This window comes from Arachis duranensis, chromosome 5 (genome assembly GCF_000817695.3).
Source record: "Arachis duranensis cultivar V14167 chromosome 5, aradu.V14167.gnm2.J7QH, whole genome shotgun sequence".
In the NCBI taxonomy this organism is placed as follows: Eukaryota; Viridiplantae; Streptophyta; class Magnoliopsida; order Fabales; family Fabaceae; genus Arachis; species Arachis duranensis.
This window is the reverse complement of record NC_029776.3, coordinates 9779531-9803358: the sequence shown is the minus strand read 5'-3', so window position 1 is coordinate 9803358 and position 23828 is coordinate 9779531. Positions and strand designations below refer to the sequence as shown.

Sequence of the window (23828 nt, the reverse complement as noted above, 5' to 3'; positions counted from 1 at the left end):
ATTTTAAATACTTGATATAATTAAAATAAGACATTAAAAATAATTAAAAATTAATTTATATTTTAATATCAATAAAATATCAAAATATATCTAAAAAATACTTTATATTTTATATGTATGTGTGTTTCTGTGTCTTATAAAATTTTAAAATTCACGTGTCGATATATTCCGTATCGTATTGTATCATCATAGGTGAAAGCTAAGTTTTCCTTTCGAAGCTAATCAACATTATTTTCTCTTTTTCTGTCTTAATTAAGATTGGATAATGAAATAAGTCGAAGTCAAATAGCTAAAACTGGTGGACCAGATTGAGTAGTGTTGGCCCATATTTGAATCTGCCCATGTTTATTGGGGCTCTGAGCCATAATAAATTTTGATGATAACATGATTGTCTCCTGACCAAAAAAAAAAACATGATTGTCTACCGCAAAGGTATATAAGTAAGAATAATCCTATTAATTAAGAGTATAACTATGTTTTTAAAGTAATATTGTTATATGGAGACGTGCTAACTAACAGGCTTTGGTAAGGGATAATTGTAATGGTCTTGGGCCGTAAGCAACAGACACTTGGCCCAAAAAGAGTCGTAAAACGAATACGACGCCGTAGGAGAGAAAATCGCCGGCCTTAGTGCAGTGCGGTGGTAGAAAACCGAAATAACCAATTTCAGAATAAGTTCCGATTGGTCCTCTCCAATATCCAGTCCCTGTTGTGTTTCTGTTTTAACCGAATTTATTAGAAAGAGAAGAAAATTTCATTGTTATGTTGGTGTCCTCTCTCTTGTGCGGTTAACGGTAGCTGTATTAACTTTGTGCATGCCAGGTGTTTGTGCAATGGCTTCTAACAGTGATGACAAGGAAGCAGCACCAAAGAAGACCTCATTCTGCCAGAGGAACAAGTCTCGGAATGGAAGCTTCGTCTCTACTCTTCGAAATCACTTCCATGAATTTATCCATGCTCCCATGGATCAAAACAAGACATGCTTGGCAGACACTTTTCAAAAGGTAAACATTTTCAGATAGGAATCATTTCTGCAAAATTTTGCTGTTTCAACTTGTATCTTATGTGAAACAGATGATGAATGCATCAAAGAATTTCAGAAAGGAGGGTGACACCCAAAAATGAACCCTTCCATCATCTAACAGGAGTTAGATGACTTTCTGCTTTCTTCAATCATCACCAGATCCATTCTCTACTAAAAACGTTTCTGTTCTGTGAGTAATTGCTGCCTTAGAACGCTTGAATTTTATTGGACTGTTGTAAATTTGTAATATAGTTGCTTCTTGTTGCTTTTACGTGTTGAGTAATTAGTACCACTTTTGTTGTTTATTTCATGGACTTCCCCAGTCTCTTCAAGATTGCCATTAATGTTACTCTTTGAATGCTTAATACTGTACTCACTAGTCAAATTAAGCATGGACCTTGTGGATTTTCAGCCTTTATGTATAATTAGCCTGACATTAGATTCTAGTAATTCATCAAAATACGAATGAAGTTACTTATGTGAAATTCATTTTGAGCACTCATTCCTTCAAAGATAGAGATGCCATCGTGAAGTTTAAGCACGGAATAAAGTTATTACATACACCGGATAGCGAGGAAAAACAAAAAAAGAGGATTGAGGAAGAAAAATACAAAGTTACTTATGGCCAAAGCTCATAATTTTAGGACCGACTTCTTGAGACATTGTGCAACTCTTCACTTATAAGGCTTCAATTCAGTTTCAAATTCCTCAGCCTGCAGATAATTTTTACCCCAAAAGAAAGAAAACGTTAGCAAACAAGCAGGATGTATCTAGTAATATTGTTTATACTTTTGTTGAAGTAACTTGGTCTCTAATAGTACTGTCTAAAAAATGCAGGTCCCTCAGTCTTTATGTATTTTCCTCTATGTAGACATAAATTTAAGACGAATAGCATTCTTGGGCTGTAAAGATTCCAACAAGAACTAGCGGATTCCTTAATAAAAAAAATATTTTAAAATTAGACATCCATTCAAATAAAATGGCATGTTTGAAGTATGCAGTACATATATACATATAATATAATATTAATGTTTGGGATTGTGGTCCATAGTCCATACACTAAGTTTTGCGGCTCTCCTATTGTCATTCGTTTTTTTAACATGGATTTTACCCCAAAAAGAGTGTTTTGCCATAAACAGAAAAATGTGTGGGAATCAACTTTTACTGATTGTCCTAGACTGATGGTTATAAACAGGGTTTTTACTCATGTGAGGTGGGGATTTATATTTTATAGCGGGTCCAACTAGAGACAAGTGGGTGACCAAATGATCAATAATCAGTTCTCGGGAGTAGTTTCAAAACTTGTAACAGTAATTAGTGCAGTCATACTTCTAGGAAAGTTGAAGTTTTCAGCAAGATAGGAACAAATGAAGAATCACTTGAAGAATCTACTTATGGACTCAGTTACCTCTGCTCTGCATTGCTGATGTTTACTCTGCTACATCCAGCATTCCTCTTGTAAGCAGGGAGTGGAACCTTGCCTGACTCAATGTCTTTGATGTCCTCTAGTAGCATCTCATATCGTCTCTTGACTTCCACTTCATTTGTTCCTCCAACAAACATGGCTATCTTGTACCAACGATCTGTGGTTTCTTCATCGTATATTGCCAAGGCATTTTCAAACAGTTTGTTCTGCTTGGTTGTCCACCTGGAGTTGGGAGAGGAGAGTGTGTTTGATGCCATTGCAACAAAAGCCAGAAGAGAATATGAGATGGGAAAAAATGAAGTAATCCTTCACCCTAAGGCAAGCAGCTACTAAAATATAAGAATCTTTGACTGCTAAAAATGGGTGAGAGAGAGAGAGAGAGCAATAGGTAGAAAGACAAGTGGGGAACCCAATGGAGTAGGAAGCTGTGGATGTGAATATTATAGGACACTGGATTCGAAGCTGGACACGGCAAAACAAGTTATTGGTGCATCATTTGAACTGTTTATGGAAAGTTTACAACTAGTCAAACACAGTACATGTTATAAATGCTATGCTTATATAATATGATGCTACATGCAGATGGTTGATAAATGAGAAGAGGTTATTTCTGAAGATTAGTAAGTTGCTTCCTTTTCAAGTCTTCTCATGTTCCTAAGAAAGCAGCAAGAAGGGTTTTAGTCCCAATATCCCAGATTTGTTATTGTTGTTTAATGTCATGTGATCTCTGAAGCACAAACTATCATAAAAATGATGGAGACAATGAACTGATAGTGCCGTTTAAAGTATTGGAGTTGTTAAGTGACTTTATTTTCCTTGATAATTTATAATGTGATAATTACTCCTTATGTTTCCGTAGGGATCAGTTTGGTAGGTAAAGCTGGGGATTTTATTTTATTTTTATTGACGAATTAGATAATACCTAAAATTTAGTCACATTTTTAGTCGTATTTGTTTAGTTTGGGAAGGACATTCAAGTTTGTAATATCGAAATAGGGCCTTGGTTTTGAACTAATAAAGCTAATTCCTTCTTGATTGAAGAGAAACGTAGGACAAAGAAGCCATAACACGTGGATTGGAATATTTAAGAACTAAAGCAACGTGTATGTACTAAAATCCTTTAATAAATCCTCCAACAAAATTTTAATTCAAAGATCTCGAATCTCACTATTTGAGCACTATTCCGCAATTTTCTTCGGATGTAAAGACATGAAACCGGGTGCTTTTTGTGGGTGTTGCCGTGTTGGGGAATGCGTGCTTTTTAAGAATGTAGTATCGTACTTTCTTCACTATTATTCGCTGGCCAATTCGATGGCCAATTGTATAATATTTTTTATTTAGTATCTAATTTTTATTTAATTTATTTTTATAGTAATTTTTAAATATTTTAAATTTTTTTATATTTATAAATTTAAAATTAATTATTTAATTATTTTTAGTAATTAAACAATAATTTTTAGTCACTATATCAAACACTTTCAGCTAATGCTTGCTGTTGCAACAATGCAAGAGTGCATTTTGATTGTTTTGTTTTTTTTAATATCTCTTCCTATTTAGTATTTATAAAGCAAGGAATGAAGCTAAGAGACGACCAAGTGTATATTATTATTATTATTATTATTATTATTATTATTATTATTATTAACACGTGCCCCAAAATTATATTAGTAGAAAAAAAATTTTTAATTGATAATTTTAATATATATTCTTACGACAGTTAAATACTTATTATTAAGGTTCAACTAAAACCCTTACAATCTCTTTTGTTCACATTTTATTGACGTTAATAAAGCTTTTCCATAGTAGAGCCTAATTTGGTAAAGTTTTGTTTTTCTTTTAAAATAATTTATTAAATTTATTTTTTTAAATAATTTTTAAAGATGTAACAATTATGTTTAGTAAATAAAATAAACTAACTTTTAATAAGTAAAAAAAATAAAAATATTGTGTTTAATAAAATTGTTTTTAACATTTTAAAATGATTTAATAGATATAAAAATAAGAGTAACAAAAAATGTAAATATTTATTACAACAAAGCTCTACATCTAAATAAAATATTTAATTAAGTTTAACTAATTAAGTTATTATAACAATTTTTTAAATTAGGTGCCTTTTTTTTTCTTTCTCCATTTTCTTTTCTTTCTCTGTTTCCTCCTCCTCCTCCTCTTTCTCATCCTTCTTCTTCCAACTTCGCGTACATGGGTTCTTTTTCTTCTTCTCTTCTTCTTCCTCTAAATTTGCGCACGTAAGTTCTTTTCCAATGTTGCGTCTTCTTCTTTTTCTTTTTCTTTTTCATTATCGTCATCACCAATAACACCAACATTTTACAAACATCTTTATTAGTTCTGATTTTTTCTGCTGCCATTATTAAATAAGTTCGATTCATTTCTTAATTTATTTCGGTTTATTTATGTGTTAATTGAGGTTCACTTGATGCTACTGATAAGTATTGACCAAATTTGTTATTCCTTAAGTAATTTCGGTTTATTTCTTAGTTTAGTTGAGATTCATTTGGATCCAGACATGAATTCCATGTGTTTTTGTTAATGATTAAGTCTTATTGACTATTTGTTTAAATTTGAACTAATTTCGGTTCATTTGTGTGCTAATTGAGGTTTACTTGATGCTGCTGATAAGTATTGACCAAATTTTTTATTCTTTAAGTAATTTCGGTTCATTGGATCCAAAAATAAATTTGATGTATTTTTATTGATGATTGGGGTTTTTTTATTACTTGTTCAAATTTGAACTAATTGAATGGAATAGAGTGGAATCTAATGCAATTGAATAAAATGATAATGAATAATTTCATTTTTCTTTGTAAAAAAAATTGGTCAATACTTATCAGTAGCATCAAGTGAACCTCAATTAACACAAATACATCGAATTTATTTCTAGATCCAAATGAATCTCAAATAAACTAAGAAATAAACCGAAATTACTTAAAAAATAAAAAATTTGGTCAATACTTATCAACAGCATCAGGTGAATCTCAATTAACACACAAATGAATAGAAATTAATTCACAAATGAACCAAAATTAACTAAAAAATGAACCAAAATTATTTAATGATGACATCAGAGAAAATCAGAACTAATAAAGATGTTAGCAAAATGTTAGTGTTGTTGGTGATTTTTTTTCGGTTGAGAGTCGGGGTCCTGGGACCCAAAACTAAACAGCAGAGATAGAAATTAATCGGGGTAATGATACCCCTCTGATGTCCTCATCTAAGCATTGCCTAATACTTGAAGGAGGCAAATCAAGAAAGATTAGCCCAAAGTCACAAATCAAGCTCTCCTTGGCCAAAATATCTGCTACTCTGTTGCCTTCTCGGTAGGTGTGCTTGAGCATAACATCCCAATCTTGTCTTAGCAGTGCACCAATAAGTCGCACTAATTTTTCTGGATGTTTGTTTTTTTTCTGCTCTTGGGTGATCACTGTATAAGCTGCTAGGGAATCTAACTCGACTAGAATCTTCTTCAAACCCAATCGCTAGCCTACTCTAAGGCCATGAAACACTGTCCAAAGTTCCGCTTGAAAGGCTGAGCAACACCCAAGATTGACCATATACCCTGCAATCCAAACTCCCTCTTCGCTTCTAAATAAACCTCCACAACCTGCATGTCCTGGATTTCCGGATGAGGCTCCATCTGTGTTGAGTTTTATCCATCCACTTGGAGGGGGTGTCCAAGCTATTTGAGCTTCTACTCTCCTTCTTGTGCTCCCTGTCATGAAACTGGCTTTGTTGAAAGCTGTGGTTATCTCATGGGCACATGGAAGGATGTTGAAGGAAGCATTATGAGGCCTTTTAAACGGTGGGAAAAATAATTCTTTGTTTCGCCATTTCCAAATCATCCAAGTGGTTGTCATGAAGATGGTCAACCATTTGATTTGGCTATTTTGTCCAATTTCCTCTACTAAATTCCAACGAAACCAGACATCGAAGGGAGCTCTAAAAAAATAACTCAACTTAGAAGGATGAATGAGTTGCGTCCAAAGCTTAGACGCTGCAGGACAGTCATAGATCACATGCTCCATCGTCTCGGGAACACCCGCACACCGATGACAATCTGGAGGAGAGCCAAAGAGTCTTGCCCTCCTGGTTGAGATCATAATTCTCTTATGGCAGCCAACCAATTAAATATTTTGATTCGTTGAGGTCCCGACCATTTCCAAATCAGGTTCCAGGTTACATCTACAACACCAGGTCGATTTGCTATGGCGTGATATGCACTAGCCACAGTGAAGTCTCCATCTTGTGTTAAATCCCAAAAAATTCTGTCTGCCTCCAACACATTATTTGGGGCTGGTATGGCTCTAATTTTGTTCAGATCTGCTTGAGGTAAGAATACCCGAAGCCTGTCCAGATCCCAATCACCATCACTATTCACATAATTAACCACTCTACAGTTTCTTTCTTCGTTGCATAAGGGTGCAATTACCCTTTCTTCCAAAGGTGGGCAGTTTCTCATCCACTTATCACCCCAAAAATTTATGCTTTCTCCATTTCCTACATTGAATGCTATATGCTGTCTAAATTGTTTCTATGACTTAGCCAGATCCTTCCAAAGCAGAGAATCCGTTGCTGTCACAGGAAATTCATTGAGAAGGTTCTTGCCCCTTCCATACTTACTATATAAAACATCAATCCATAGCTCATCTTGTTCATTAATTAATCTCCAAAGAATCTTGCACATAAAGGCTTCATTCATGTGGGTGAGTTTGTGAAAGCCTAGGCCTCCTTCACATTTCGGCTTGCACAGAGTGTTCCAACTCATAGCGTGAATTTTGCGAGCATTTTGATCCTCTCCCCAAATAAATTTTCGTTGAAGCTTTTCAACCTCATATATGATTCCTTTGGGTATTCTTGAGTGCATCATGTCGAAATTGAGTATTGGAGCTAGCACCTTTTGTGCTAAAGTTAACCTGCCTGCGAAGGATAGGCAGCTAGCTTTCCATCCCCCCAGCTTGTTGTTGACTCTATTTAGGACATGCTTATAGTTATCTCTAACTCTTCCCTTGCCTTGGATCACAGCACCTAAGTACCTTCCAATACTTTTGGTTTTCTTATAGCCACTCATGTCACACAATCTGCTCCTCATGTTATTTTCCACCTTACTAGAAAAAAAGATGGAAGTCTTGTTGGTATTTATTTTGAACCCTGATGCTTCACCAAAAAGTTTAAGAGTGTCCACAATCATATGCATTTGAGCACTGTTCGCTTCCGCAAATAAAAGAAGATCATCCGCAAAAAGAAGATGTGAGATGTAGGGACCATCCCTCCCCGCCTTCATTGGACACCAATCACCATTTCTTACCCTATCCTCTATTAAATGGGATAGCTTGTCCGTAGCTATAACAAAGAGATAGGGTGAAATCGGGTCCCCTTACCTAATTCCCCGAGAAGGGTTGAACTGACCTGTTTTGCACCCATTCCAAAGAAGGTTGTATGATACTGACCTCACACAAGACATAATGATTCTGCACGTCTGAATTGGAATATTGAATTCTATTAAGCAGTTTTCAAGAAAACTCCAATTAAACCGGTCATAAACTTTCTCAAAGTCTATCTTGATGGCCATAAATTGCTTTCTTCCTTTCATCCGTCTCATAGAGTGCACCATCTCCTTAGCTATAATTATGTTATCATGAATTATCCTTCCCGGAATAAAACTGGATTGGTTCGGAGCTATTCTTCCTTGGAGGGTAGGTTTGATTCTTTCCACCAAGATTTTTGTGAGGCATTTATACACATTGCACAACGCAATTGGTCTGAATTGGGTGAGAAATTCTGGTTGTTTGCTCTTTGGAATGAGAGCTATTAAAGTGTTGTTGACCCCTGAATCAGAGTGGGATCCCTCCATAGGCTTTGAATAAACTGAACAAAAGAATTTCCAACTGTTTCCCAATGCTCCTTGAAGAAAAGGGCTGGAAATCCATCTTCCCCAGGTGCCTTTAAAGAACCAATGCCAAATAAGGCTCTTTTAATTTCATCGTACGTCAAGGACTTCAACATATTTCTTCTATGCACCTCATCCATTGATGGATATGAAAGATTAGTAGAAAGAGGGGATCTCCCAAAGTTATCCTCCTTATATAGATCAATAAAAAATTTGCAAGCAGCGCCTTTTAAAACATCTTGATTGTCACACTAAATACCATTTGCAATTCTAAGTTTGAGAATTTTATTTCTTCTTCTCCTCACAAGAGTTTTTGTGTGGTAAAACTTGGTGTTTCTATCTCCTTCAACCAGCCACTGTTGTCTCGACTTCTGCATCCAGAAGACTTCTTCTCTATTCAGAATCTCCTCTAGTTCTCCTTCTAGTCTTTGTTCCAAGTTTTCTAAGAAAGAATTTGTGCCATAATTGGGGGATTTTTGAATACCCACAATTCGATTTAGTAGTCTCCTTTTTTCCTTAAAAATGTGGCCAAATTTTTCCTTGTTCCATATCTGTAGCTCATCAGACAACATACATAAGGCTTGGGGCGTCGGGAGGGCATTTTTCCACATCTTATTAATGAAATCAACAAACTCTGGATGTGTTTCCCACATTGCTTCAAACCTGAAAGGTTTAACACCTTTATCAGTTCGGGAAGGCTTCAAGTTAACCAACAGAGGATGATGATCGGAGTTGACTCTAGGAAGAACTGAAACATAGGCTTCTGGGAAGAGAGTTCTCCATTGTGCATTTGCAAGTGCCCTATCTAATCTCTTAAAAACTCTGTCCATGCCTTCTCTGACTCCCCCTTTCTATGTAAATTTGGAGCCAACAAATCCCAAATCCAAAAGCTGACAATCGTTAATCCATCTCCTGAAACGACTGCAAGCATGTCTGTTTACAGCGGTTCCACCTTTTTTTCTGTGGTCTCTGCTATTTCGTTAAAATTCCCTACCAACATCCAGGGACCAACTATATTAGCAGCCATTTCAGAAATTTTATTTTTAAAAATTCTCCTTGTATCCTCCTGAGGGCTAGCATAAACTGCAGAAAGCGACCATCTACCTTTATCACTGTCAATAATTTCTAATTGAACAAGTTGAGGGTGGGAGTAAACAATACTAATATCTAAATTGGCATTTTTCCAAAGGGCCCATATTCCCCCAACAAAACCCACTGCTTCTTCTCTATGAGAGAAAGAAAAACCCAGCTCTTTAACAACATTTTTCGCTTTCACTACACTTAGTTTCATACAGAAGCACAATGTCTGGCTTATATTGCCTGCAGAGCTCTTTCAACGTGTTTATAGTGGCTTTGTTGGCCACTCCTCTAATATTCCATGATAATAAAATCATAAATAACTAGAACAAAAAGAGGGAACATCACCGCTTAAGAAGACAAAGGCTCCTTAGACACACTGCATGTCCTCCTCCCTCAGAGGGGTTCCTTCCTGGATCTGGTCAACTCTCATATCTTCTTTTTCTTCATATTTTTCCATTGCCTGGATTAATATTTCTGTCTCCATTGACCTAAATTCTGGAGGTTTTGGGTCAGGTGGATCCACACCAGTGATAGGAACTTCTTGGCAGAAGTTTGGACTAATCGGATTTTGAGAAACCCAATTTTCTTGGTGTCTACTCACTTGATTTTCGATGCATGTGGTCTCATTCATAAAGAATTGTGGGGTGGATTGTGTTTGGCTAACTTGGGAAGAAAGAAGCTTTGTATGGACTGGATGGTGACACTGGTTGGGTTGAATAGATTGGGTATTTTGTTGGGTTTGGGTGGACATGTGGGTTTTGTCAGATGGGAGGCTTTTGGGGTCAACATTCATTGGGCTTCCATTAGCAGTAGGAGTTTTTGAATTTAGCAGACTAGATGGGCCATCTTGCTTTTTTGGAGCGCTAGCAGAAATGGGCTTGGGAGTGGCTGACAGGGTCTTGTTATGGCTCTTCTTTTGCTGTGTGAAAAATTTACTCTTGTCTTTACCTGTAGATGTGGCATTGGCAATAGAAGCTTCCACGATTTCATCACTCTGCTGCACATTAGATTCCCCATTCACCAACACGGCAAATTTCGAAGGAATTCTCCCCTTGACAACTATATTTTCCTTTCTTTTTTCACCTTCACCACTACTTGTACCTTCACCTCCTCCCCTTGCAGATTTCTTGCCACGTGTTGTCCTTTGTATCAGCATCCATGGACCATAATTATCCTCAAATTCTTGTATGACTTCTTTATGACCATAACAAAAGAGAAGAAGAAGGACAAGACGAAGACGAAGAATGATATATTTTGCGTTATTGAAATGCGCATGTGTATACGTTGGTGTAATAAAAATAGTCTTTGTTAAGTTTGGACCAACTTAATTAAATTTAATTACCAAAAACACTTAGATGTATAACTGGACTATATTTATTAATATATAAAATTATATTAAAATTTTTAATTTAAAAAATATAAACATTAAAAAGTATCTTAAGTTCTTAAAAAATACGTTCACAAACACTATATTTAAGAAAATACAAGCACAAGCCCATAAACGAAATGAAAATTTAAGAAGGTCCCACCGAAATTTGAACTCGGGTTACTGGATTCAGAGTCCAATGTCCTAACCACTAGACCATGGGACCATTTGGTGATAAATCAGATATATGGAAAGATATCACATAATGTATCATGAATACATGATCTCAACTATATTGGAAGGAGGAAATATTTGGGTTTGAAGATTTATATGCATTTATCTTCATATGAAATTGATAATTAAAAATGTTTAATAATTTAGTCAAACTTGTCAAATTATTTAACAATTTTAAATATCAATTTTAGACTGTATATAAATTTCACCATAATAGATGAATAATGAATTTAGTACCAAAAAGTGCCCACCAAAAATCAAACTGTCATTTATTTGAATTCACTAACTATCACATCAATTTGAAAAATTATAGGTGATAAACATTCTTTTTTCCTTATCACATGTATTTGTGGCAGTTAAAAGTCTACAAGATCATATGCTTAAAAGATTAATATAAATCAATGAATCAGTGAATAAGCAAATACAAGAGGCGTGTGACTATGTAGTATTTTGAGATTTTCAAGAGTGAACTTAAATTACAAACCAAATACCTACGAGGGCGGAGTTCAGGATGAAAGCCATAAAATTAGGTATTGAAATTTAACATCGATCATATAATGATATAATGTTGAATGATACACGAGAGGGGAAATGAGTGGAAAATCTACTGCTCCCTTCCAATGCTCAAAATACAAAAATGTCACACTCGTAAGTCTCTAACCCGATATTTACAACGCCAAAAAAGAAAAGGGATTAAACCGGATACACACGACAACATTCACATCAAATCTCACTTTTCAGAAGAACAAAACAAAAACGAAAAAGATCTCACAGCTGATACAACAGGACCAACAATTGAAATATGGGTTTCCTTTTCATAATCGCCTCCTCATTTGAGACCCTTTGGCCACAGCTTTCATATTTTGAGAATCTCTGAAACAGACAAAGTGCACGAGAGTGCTCCCATTCGGGTAGACTGCGAAAACACTAGTCCCTATCTTTTTGTGGCACAAAGAACACATGCTTTCACTGCTTATCTTCACAGCTGCTTTCCTCTGACTATAGAGTTCATCTTTCACCTGTGCAAAGCAAGTTGAATCATGCCAAGGAAATAACAAAATAGAAATAGCTGAATAGGCAAATGCGTTTGCATCACCACAGTACAAATACTAGAAGTAACGATATAGAACAATAAATTCATGCTACTGCGTCTAACGTCTAACTACACAATTCCTCCTCAAAATATTATGCATATTAATTATAGATGTATTCTTACCTGAAGGTTCTCACTCTGTCTCAGGCTCTTGATGACTGAGCAATTACGCTGCATTTCACTGGATTTTCTAACAAGGGGTCCAAGAAATGAAAGCAAGTCCTGCAGATAATAGATAAATCTTTTACCAGATTGAAGAGACTAAACAATATCTTACAGAAGTAAACTCTCACTGACAAAACCACTACAATCAAAAGTAGAACAACCAAAACTGACTTATGAGTGGTCTCCATCTATAGCGCAGCAGCAAGCAATGCAAACCTGTAATTTAGTCTCTCTTGGTAAAAGTTTAAGGGCATGAGCTCCATTTATTCTGTCCCATCTGCGTCCCAACAAATCAAGGACCTTATCAAGCATGATAGTAGAACCATCCTCACTAAATTCATCCCCATCCCCATCACTCCTGCTACTGTCGGTGCTGCTTGAACTAACTTTTGTGTCCTCTGCTCCTTCTATTGAAGCAATTTTCTTGGTTACTCGGGCTCCTTTAGGTTTTACTGATGTTGCTGAACCAACTTTTCGTGTGGTGGTATTTTGAGGGGACAACAGATTTATAATTTTGTCTTCAAAGCTTGCAGTTGTCCTCCGAGGATTCAAATAGATTTGCATAAGCGTAAGGTATATGTTGTTGGGATATTTAACTGATGTCTGATGCATAGACTCATACACCCGATCACAATAAGACAAAGCCATTTCTGGAACATTAAGCTACAAATGAAAGGTACACTAAATTATATGATAAATTCACAGAGGTAGCAATGACTTAAGTGCATTAGAAACTCTGCACTAAATAGAAGAATATATATGCTTGATTTACCTTATGAACATACAAAGATAATGCCAGTTCATGTAGGTTCATTTTTCCCAACAATATTGCACGCTCTTCATATAATGCATCTGGGGGAAAACGTTTCAGCAGAGTCTCTGGATTGTAACCAGATATACTCTCTAAGGCAGACAACAGCTTTTTCCTTGTTGGGGAATAAACCTTCTCATCCCATTTCTGTTGAGCACATAAATCCGTGTACCAATCAAGCACCTCTGAGAGATAGATGTTTACCTACATTGCAGAATAAATAAAAAAAAAACTATTATTTTCATCAAGCATCAATACTGCTAATAGTAAAGCAGCTTGGTTACAGCATCATCACAAGATGTTTTTGCAATATGTTTGAATTGCTTCAGCCCATACAGCGATGATAAAATGCAAGAGATTCCTCACCATTTCACTTTGCAAATTGCCAGATATGGCATTCTCGTTCATTGCAAGCATGAGCTCCAAGTATCTAGCTTGCATGTTTGGAGAATGCTGCTTCAAATACGAGTTCACCATATCAGCTGGAATATTGCCGGACAGAAAGAGCTCAATAGTTTGCGTTGGACAGCTTTCAAGAACAAGCATTGAGAACTCTAGAACAAGTATGGGGTCTGTCCCACACAGTGGCTGCAACAGAAGTCAACCAAGTTAAAAACAGGATAAAAAATAACTTGTGCAGAACGGATATAAAATAACAACTTTATCTTGGGTGAACTTGTATCCAAGCAAAATGGAAATTGAATACCTTTTTGACAAATCTGTCAGTGACTAAAACTTTTTCATCACAGCTAGATGCCAGAAAAGGAAAACATGTATATGCCAACACAAAAAAACATGTATATACAATTGTTTTCAGCATACACAGTGCCATGTTATGTGTGTGTGTATCTGTGTGCACATGCACATGTTTTTTGGGAGTGGTGCATTATAACTTATAATACGTTCAAAATAATCTCAACTAAGGCTAAAACCTATGTTCATTGTTTTTTAAAGGACGTGCCCAATATATGTACCAACAATTGTTGCGGAGTTGATATCACTTTACAGAAGTATAGAATCTCATATAGTCAGATTCAGATGCCACTAGGCAAATATAAAGAATTGCCATGAAAGTCCTCTAAAATTTTGAAAGGACAAACCAGTGCACTGTGCTCCTCACATGAAGCTTGGGATGGTTAGATGTAAGTAGCTCCCTGAGAAGCTGTTTCCAAGATTTGGATTTGTGACATGTATGTCACAAGGCAAGAACTTTACTTTTATGCTGAGGCTCACCCTCTAAGCCTTTTTAAAACTTGTAAGAAAAAAAAATTTTGAAAGGATAGTCATCAACTAAATATAAACTTTACCTTAAGATACTCAACGATGTCCTCAGGCTTAAACCTATGGGTAATTTCTGACTGGCTAGACTTTGACTCTTCCACCAATTTGTGAAGAAGTTCAAGTGCTTCCCGGTGCAATGAGTTGCACTTGTAAAGTTCTAATAAAGCAGCATGATGATTTCCCTTTTGAAGAATTTCTTCACATATTTTCAAATCACAGTAGTTAAGACCTCTCAGTAACTCTAAAGCAGCAGAAGATTGTCCAGTAAGAAGCAATGCTTGGAGTAGAGCAGTGTCTAATATTGAAGCCATCTCCCGAGCTCCGGAGCTAATGGGTATACTACCACGCCCCTGCCATCAATAATTTCAACAATCATAACTCTTAAAATTTGAATAAAAACAGAACTTTTTTTTTATCAAATTTATAATATTTCAAAACATATTTAAGGCTATCATGTGCCCCACAGCTTCATCACCAATGCTACAAATGTCCTATGAAGATCCACGGTACTTGGGTAGGTTCCTATTTTGTAATATTGTCAATAAAAAATTTCTACAATCATAAAACTAATATAGTTGGACTCCAAGTGGATAGATGTCACTTTTAACTTTTACCAAGCATAATCATTGCCACCACATATTGGAGATACATTAAATTACCAAAAACAGGAGAAAAAAAGGGTTAGCCTAATTTACCTTGTTTGTTTTCTTAAATCTATTGTAGGATGCAAAGTTATTCCCAACTGCATCTAAAACAACTTCTTCCGTTCCCTCTGCAGTCGCTTTCTCTATAAAACTATTTCTCTTCTTCTGTAAATACTTTATTAGTGCCATAAGCATATTATGGCTTGTTTTTTTGGATTCAAGTGCCACATGCTCATCAGATTCTAACATATGAGATGTTGATGGGTATTCCATATCATCTGACAAGCCTGAAGAACCTCTGGGGAGATATGAAGCATCCCCATAAATGTCCAACTTCTCTGGCTCATGAACAATAGTTGTCTTTGGAAGGATAATGGATGGATATAGAGAAAGAACATAGGTTATATCTACTTGAGATGCCAGAAAATGTTCCATTGCCTCCTCATAGCTCCCATTCTCAAAAAGATAGTGGGCATATCTGAGACAACATATAAAGAAACACATTTAACAGCTTGAAAAAAAAATGCTTAGTACAAAATTATTAGATTGAGAATTTGAAAGTAATATAGGAGAGATATTAACTACTAAGTGAATACAGGAGAGGCAAAAACTTTCATCGAACAATGTTATGCTTATCATTTACCTTGGGAATCATTTCATCCACATTAATGGACCATTAGGCATTTCTTTACCAATATTACAGGATTAAAACATAGTAGTTGGAAACTTGAAAGGAAATAATTCACTTTATCTCACATGTCAAGTCTTCGTAATGTTAACAAATATATAAAGCTGAAAAATATGCTCTATATAATATCCAAAAACAAGCTGAAGGAAGCTAAACTTTACATGAAGCGTTAGTAACAGAAAAAAATAAACATTAGACATTATTATCCTTCACATGAACTCTTATTGGCAAACTGATCACAATTCATCCTGGATAAAATGTGCAAACATCAAATAGAATTCAACCATAATTATCCTATAGCAAGTTTAAAGACTACAAGTCGAGATAGAAATTAGTGTGTAATTAACTTATTTCCATGCAAAAAAAGCTTAAATAAGTTTCTTAGTGACAGAACCTTTCTTAAGCATTAACCAGTGCTATAAAATGATATAATGAACTTAAAACACAAAAGCAATCATCCTAATGGTTTGTTTAATTAAAAGGAAAAAAAATCTCATAATGGCATATAACCTAATATGAATAGACCCCTCCTTTGCAGCACGCAGACTTGCATCTTCAGGTGGAAGGAGCTTGCATAATGACAAGGCCTCCTCAAAGTTTCCGGATGCTGTTAATTGGACAATCTGCGACAAAATGACAGGACTGTTAACTTATTGGTTAAAAACTTAACACATAAAATCAAATATGTACAACATTCTATTTCTATAACAAGAAATCATAAAAAGGAGTAATTTGGTTCACTTTTTTGTCCCTGACAACCTTAAGAACCAGAAAGCCAGAAACAGATGGTATGGCAAAAGAGCAAAGATATCTATTGTATCATAATAAAAGCAAGACCTGGGCTCCAAGAGGAACAGGGAAGAGGCCATGTATAGAATTATCTAAAGCAAGTATGACAGAGTTATTGCTGTGTCGGATATGACGAACATTTCGAAGAACAACTGTTTGAATCAGCGGATAAGGATCACGGAGGGATCGAATCTGCAAAATGCAAGAATTACAAAACAATTTAAGTACACAACAATTATCCACAGCTTCTCTTACAAATTACAATAATAAAGGAACAGTTACACATTTTCAAAGAAACTCAGTTAGACAACTACCTCCACAAATCTTGGCAGTAGAGCCGCGGCATATGGCTTCTGAATTACAACCTCCGTGGGTGCCTCCGACCAACAAATCCTACCTTCTGGAAGAAGCTTCCCATTCTGGTCCACAAATACCCCAATATTCTCCTGAAATGAACAATAATAAGTCAACAAGAATACTAAGAATCTACAATATACAGCAGAACAAAAAAAGAAAGAAGAAAAAGAAAGTAACAGCAGCATTGCATATGGATTTCATTTTCCAGTGAAGTAAATCATCATCACATATTCACAGTTTTCAAATTCACATTATATCAAAGAGTAGATAATAGCAGATACCTTTCCGAGAAGAAGCTCTCCGGAAGGGAGAGAAACTACTAGCGGTGGCGCAAGTCTACCGGAAGTGAAGACCTCGGATAAAGCGCCGTTTGTAGCGTTGAGAATGACATACTCTCTTCGAATCCCCAAACAGATATTCTCACCGCACCAACACATGGACTTCACCACGTCCGGAACACCGAACTCCTTCACCTCCACGAATCCCCTCCCACCTGCAACCACACACAACCACATTCCATAACAGAATCTCAACAAAATTAGCTAAGGGTTGAGTTTGTAACGGAAAAAATTATGATAATAACCGTCATGTCGGAAGATGCAGACGCGCTTCTGGCGAGCGAAGCAGAGGAAGCCGCGGCGATCGTCCCAATCAAAGGCGTTGGCGCCCTTGGCCTTGGTGATGACGGCGAAGGTCTCGAAGGAAGGGAGGCGGTGGAAGGCGATGGATTCGGAGAGAGAGAGGAGGAGCTCCCTGGAGTGGAGGACCTCCATGGAGATGAGAGGCCTCCTGGCGAAACCGGCGAGGGTCTTCTCGAGCGCGTAAGGTTCTTGGTGGAGGGGAGAGTGTTGATCGGAGGGTTGTGAGTGGGACTGGGGAGAGTAGATGCGGAGAGATCCATCGGAGCATGCGGCGAGGAGCTTGGAGCCGTAAGATTCGACGGCATCGATCTTGGAAGGGCAATCGGCAACCAGCTGCACACAGTCGTAAGCGCTGTGCACCATCTTCAACTTTTGAAGTTTACTCAATTCAATTCCGACATTATTTTGGACTTGAAGCTTACTCCCCTCAGCCCGCGGAGGAAACGCCCCAGAAAAGCAGCAGCACCCACAAGGGAGGGGTCAAACCGTCAAACCAAGCTGAGAAATGATTAGGTAAATGCTTCACTTGCATAAGTTAGTTTCTAAACAAGATTTAAATCAACTAGTCACTAGACTTTCTTAGTTTCTTTTAAGAAAAATGATTAATTCTTTTTCTATACTAACTATAGTTTTTACTTTTTACCAAAACAAAGAAATTCTTGCTCTTGCTAATAGTTGGAGTGATTGCATAAAGAGCCGATAGAAAGTTATGTGATTCATTGAAATAAATAAATAATTACTGAACATTAAGCTGATTAAAATATAATTTGAAGACCAACTTGATTTAAGTGTGAAGTTTCAAATACCAAACTGAGTATTTATTCAAAAATTATTATATAATTGATTTTTAAATCTATTTTTAATTATAATTATATTATATATATAAATATAAATTAACTATTAAATTAACTAATTCTTATTGAATAAACATTTAATACAACACATACATTAAAAATAGGGCAAAACACTAAAATAAGCCAAGAATTAAAAAATAATAATTTAAAATTAAAAAAAATATATTTTATTTCATGCATTAAAAAAAATCTAACAAAATATTTAATTACGAGACTTTTTTTAAATATTAATGAGCTATCAATTCAAATTCCATACAATACTCTTTTGTCTATTTTTAATAGCTCATGAATATTTTTTAATAAATTTTTTTAAATTATATGGTGAGATATTACATGATTCGACGCATGGAAAGTTCAATCACTCTGATTCGAATTATATGGTGAGCAATTCGAATTCTATACAATACTCTTCTGTCCATTATTGATAGCTCATGAATACTTTTTAATAAATTTATTTTAATTATACCACAAAAAAATTTTTTATTACTTTTTAATAAATTTATTTTAATTATACCACAAAAAAATAATTTATTCTATGTAAAATAATTTAAAAAATGGCTTAAAAGATGTTTGGAGTACTATAAAAATTTGTAATGACTTAGGACATTAATAATTTAGAAATTAAAGAAAATATATTTTTATCATGTATTTACCTAAATCACTAGAATATTACAAACTTTTATAGTACTCGTAACATTTTTAAGCCATTTTTTAAATTATTTTGTATAGAATAAAATATATTTTTTAATTACTTTGGATAGAATAAAATATTTTCTTTAATTTTTAAATTATTATTGACTATCTAGAGTATTTTATTTAAAATTTGTGTACATGCATGTATTTACCTAAATCATTAGAACATTACAAATTTTCACAGTACTCATAGCATCTTTTAAGCAATTTTTTTTTTAAGCCATTTTTTAAATTATTTTGCATAGAATAAAATATTTTTTTGTGGTATAATTAAAATAAATTTATTAAAAAGTATTCATGAGCTATCAAGAATGGGCAGAAGAGTATTGTATAGAATTCGAATTGCTCACCATATACTTCGAATTAGAGTGATTGAACTTTCCCATGCGTAATTCGAATCATGTAATATCTCACCATATAATTTAAAAAAATTTATTAAAAAATATTCATGAGCTATTAAAAATGGACAAAAGAGTATTGTATGGAATTTGAATTGATAGCTCATTAATATTTAAAAAAAGTCTCGTAATTAAATATTTTGTTAGATTTTTTTTAATGCATGAAATAAAATATATATTTTTTTAATTTTAAATTATTATTTTTTAATAAATTTTTTAATAAATCATTAATTTTTTTAATAAATCAGGGTGTAATTCGAATCAACTTGATTCGAATTATTTTATGTGTGTAATTCGAATCAAGTTGATTCGAATTAGTGTGTGTGAGTTTTGTGTATAATTCGAATTATGTGTAGATTGAGTTCGAATCTAATTGATTCGAACTACATATAAACATGCATTGGTTGATTCATGAACTAAATTTTGGTTTGGCAAATTTACGTAAAAATTTCTTTCCCTTGGTTTATTTTAGTGTTTTGCCCTTAAAAATAAATTATAGATATACTTAATTATTAATCTAGGAACTAGTTTTTTTTATACATATAAAATTATTATTCTATTTATTCTTTTAATTTATTTTTTATTTATACATTTTCTTTCGATTGTTTTTGAACTTTTAATCTTCTTTACACGACTTTAACTTTTCAACAAACAGGTAAATTAATTGATAAAGAAGATTTTTTTTTCGGTGATGAATTGATAAAGAGGATTTATTCATTAGACAATAGATATTGAGTTTAAATTTTTAAATAAGTAATTAGGTTAACTTCAAATGAAAGATTTTTATCATTCAAATAATTTTATTCCTATTAAACAAAATTCTTTTTTTAAGAATAAATAACACTTAATCCAGTGAGTAACATTTTGACTATCACAATGTATAATTAGTATATATGAATTTAAATTAAGACAATTTAAAAGGCATTGCAATTAAATATTTTTTTAACCATTTGAGTCAAAGACTCAAGGCTATATATTCACGTTCGATTAGGTCGTATTTGTTTGTTTAGACATAGACAGTAATTAATAATTATATAGATATAGTAGTATATATTTATTGTTAGTTTGTTGAGATACAAATTTTAGTTGGATACGCGGTCGTATATAGATACACACAAAATACATATTTTTAATGTCTTTTTTTCTGTCAGTCTTCTACCTCTCCTAAGATTTTTTTCTCTGTCATAGATTTCGTCACTGCCGCCATGCCTCCCTCCTCCAACGGTCCTCTTTCTATCGTCGCACTCTTCTTTGTTGCGTTCTTAAATTTGTGTCTCCTCCGCGCTCTTCTGTCGTCGCCTTTTTTAAATCTGCATCGCTGCCGCCACTCGTCCATATCTATTGCCCTCACCGTTTATCCCTCGCGACACAGAGTCACAGCACCGTCCAACCCTCCCAACGTAACAAGTCAGTGTCGCCATCCAACGCTCGTGACCCAAGAAATCGCAGCACCTTCCTCTGCCCCTTCTCTCACCGTCTCCTTCATCTCTTTCATTCTCCTATGATTTTTTTTATTTTGGTTATGGTTACTGTGATTATTGCCTCTGTTTTCTTTGTCTTTTTTTGAGATAAACGATGATTATTAAAAAATTTATCAATGATTTTTTGATAATTATAGATGATGATAAAGATGATAAATCTGATAGTGGTAGCAATGGTGGTAGTAAATGGTAATGGTGGCTGTAGATGGTGGTAGTTGTGGATACAATGGTGTTATTGATGAGGATAAATTTGTGCATACCAATGTACTCTTATGTATAATGTGTTGAGTTAAGAAATTAACTAATATAATTAATGGTGACAAACATTGGTCTATTGGGCTAATTACCCAATTAGTTTTAATTATGTTGGTTTAGTGTTGCAGGCCAAAACATATATGAAGCAGCAGCCCAAGTGAATAAGAAAAATATAAATAAGGCTGGTGGGCTATAACATAAATAGAAGCCCAAAGAAAAACAAAAAAAGAAATCAGACGGGCTAAACAAATCAAGACCCGATCCAAGTCCGACTTGAATTCAGCAAGCAATTCCCTCTCACTTGCTTTCACCAAATCAATCGTACACTTTTTCCCTCTTGATAAAAAATCACAGAAGAAAGAGAGAGCTTCTTCCCTAAACTATTCACCAAAGAAGCAAGAAAGAGAAAAGTTAAGCAAATGGTAGAAGTCCAATCACCCACATCAATCCGTATCAAGAAGAGGTCAGAAGTTAAAGGTGATTTTATTTTCTTCTACATGCATCTCAATTTTCTTCTCTTCTTCCCAACTCTCTGCTAGTTCGAAAATGGGATTCATAGAAAAGTTGATTTCTGTTCAACTCTGTTGTGTATCTACGGTCACAAATAAGCCTTGGGGACCAAGTAGTTTTTCAATGGCCAAGATCTGGATTTACCATTGAGTATATCTATTTTATGCTTTTCTATGGTTTTCGGTCAACAAGAAAAGTTCAGAACACAGTTTCTTTTCTGAGGATTATTGGGAAAAAGTGAGAAAATGGGTTGGTGAAGCACAAAGCTCAAGAAGTTGACCTAGGAAAAAGAACCTAGCAACATGCAAGGAGATAAAGAAAGTTTGGTGTTCATTCAGAAGCCAAGGAGAAAGAACCAGAGTTTAGTGAGTTGCGTTCTGAGAAGAGTTCCCTGAAGAAGTTCCTCTACTTGGACATTGCTTTCTTTCAAAGAAGCATTCCGCCAAAAATGAAGAACTAAATCAGAGACATGCAAATATGGTTTATCACATAGCTAAGAGGCTGTTGAAGAGTTAATCTCCTTCATGTTTTACAGATTGTATTTTACTTTTTAATATTTATCTTTTTGTAATTTCTTGAGTGAAAAGGCATAATGAGAGATCTCAAGTAAAAGCCAAAGAGTGAAAAAGGTTGAGTGATACACTTGAGTGAAAAACCTAGAGTTATTACATATTTCTTTAGGTTGGCGTTGTGTCTTGTATCTTGTACCTGTGAGGTATCCCTTTCTTAGTTGGTTAGCACTAAGAGTGAAGATTTGAGTATTAGCATAGCCAAAGTCAAGTTAAGTTAGAACTTGAGTGTGAAAGGATTGTGTCAATCCTGTGAAATTGGTGTATGTAATACTTTAACTATAGTGGAAATTTCACCACTGTTGTGATGGAGACTAGATGTAGGTTGCATTGCACAAGGCAATTGAACTAGGATACATGATGGTGTCAGCTTCTCTCTTCTTTGCTCTGTTCTGTTTTCTGATATTCATGAGATAAAAATAAATTGTCTCATAAATTTTTCGCTGCTGAGTTCAAACAGAATCAGAAATAAAAGTTTATTTTAAAGGGTTATTTCAGTAACATAAAAGAAAGGCATACAATCCCCCTTCTCTAAGCCTACTACAACCTTCAATAATGTTGCCAAACAAGATAAAAATTTGTGTGTGCTCATATCTATGTACTGTTGTGTCTTTGTGTCTCTGTCAATTACTGATTAAGACAACAAACATACAGAGCCTTATTGATAATGCCATCGTAGATTATAATGTTACCTTTCAGTTAATAGTACATTCAAAAATTGTAAAGATATATCCTATTAATGATTTTTTTTTATCTATATCACTTTTTTTAGATCAGTAGTAAACAACTCGACCTTTTTAGGGAGTACAGAGTACTAATGTCAAGTGATTAAATTTAATTCCCTTCGGCATTGTCATCAAGGACCAAAATCAACCACAAAAACAGATTAGACGATAAACATAAACTAATAAACAAGTAAACAATACATACAGGATCAAAACATTCCTCAAATGTAATACGTTGAATTGGATTTTTTGTTGTGTACTTTCATCACATGTGCTGCATAAGAAGGCAATGTACACACTTCCCCCACTTTATCCATCTATAATCCTTGATTATTGTCCTTGATTCCCACTCTTTTCTTGACTTGTATTCACTTTCTCATTTGAACTCCACATTTGTATTCTGGAATATATGTTTTACGTTGCTTGTCTTGTTTCTTAAAAATCTCAACTCCCAATTTGTATCCATATTTTCATGTAGCCACTTTACAATGTATTTATTAGCAACCATCATTTTTATATCTTCTTCTTTTACTCCTACCTGCTCTTCGAGAACAAATTTCAAGGACATTTGTAGTCTAACCAGTAATGCATCTCCCATTGACTTATAACTCACTAAATTGCCCTTATACCAGTGTATTTCTTCATTTGGTTCCTGTAAATATCCACCAACACAAAATATATTTCTATCTGATTTATACCAAATACAGTTCCACCATATCCATTTTCTGTCTTCTTCAAATTGCACTTCTCTCCTATATACATGACTTCTCACTTTTTTCACCTCATACTATTGGTTTACTATTGTTTTTACTTTTTTCTACTCACTTTTCCATAAAACAACT

The 23828-nt window shown here is 34.6% G+C and overlaps 2 protein-coding genes and 1 non-coding gene across 3 annotated transcripts; all 3 read right to left on the bottom strand.

The window, feature by feature from the left end:
* Window positions 1-1598: 1598 nt before the first annotated feature.
* Window positions 1599-3188, bottom strand: LOC107487849 (protein RADIALIS-like 3). The gene is made up of 2 exons (XM_016108534.3): window positions 2433-3188; window positions 1599-1737 (listed from the first exon to the last, which is right to left on the bottom strand). The coding sequence occupies exons 1-2, from the start codon at window positions 2705-2707 to the stop codon at window positions 1713-1715; spliced, it is 300 nt and encodes a 99-aa protein (XP_015964020.1). The 5' UTR covers window positions 2708-3188; the 3' UTR covers window positions 1599-1712.
* Window positions 3189-10952: 7764 nt separating this feature from the next.
* On the bottom strand, window positions 10953-11024 carry TRNAQ-CUG (transfer RNA glutamine (anticodon CUG)). The gene has a single exon. It is a non-coding gene; the product is annotated as a tRNA-Gln (tRNA).
* Window positions 11025-11558: 534 nt separating this feature from the next.
* On the bottom strand, window positions 11559-18028 carry LOC107487851 (vacuolar sorting protein 39). The gene is made up of 12 exons (XM_016108536.3): window positions 17444-18028; window positions 17142-17353; window positions 16818-16949; window positions 16552-16695; window positions 16225-16337; window positions 15078-15504; window positions 14409-14732; window positions 13468-13689; window positions 13063-13305; window positions 12507-12953; window positions 12249-12347; window positions 11559-12051 (listed from the first exon to the last, which is right to left on the bottom strand). Exons 1-12 carry the CDS (start codon window positions 17862-17864, stop codon window positions 11848-11850), a joined length of 2988 nt encoding a protein of 995 aa, XP_015964022.1. The 5' UTR covers window positions 17865-18028; the 3' UTR covers window positions 11559-11847.
* Window positions 18029-23828: the final 5800 nt, after the last annotated feature.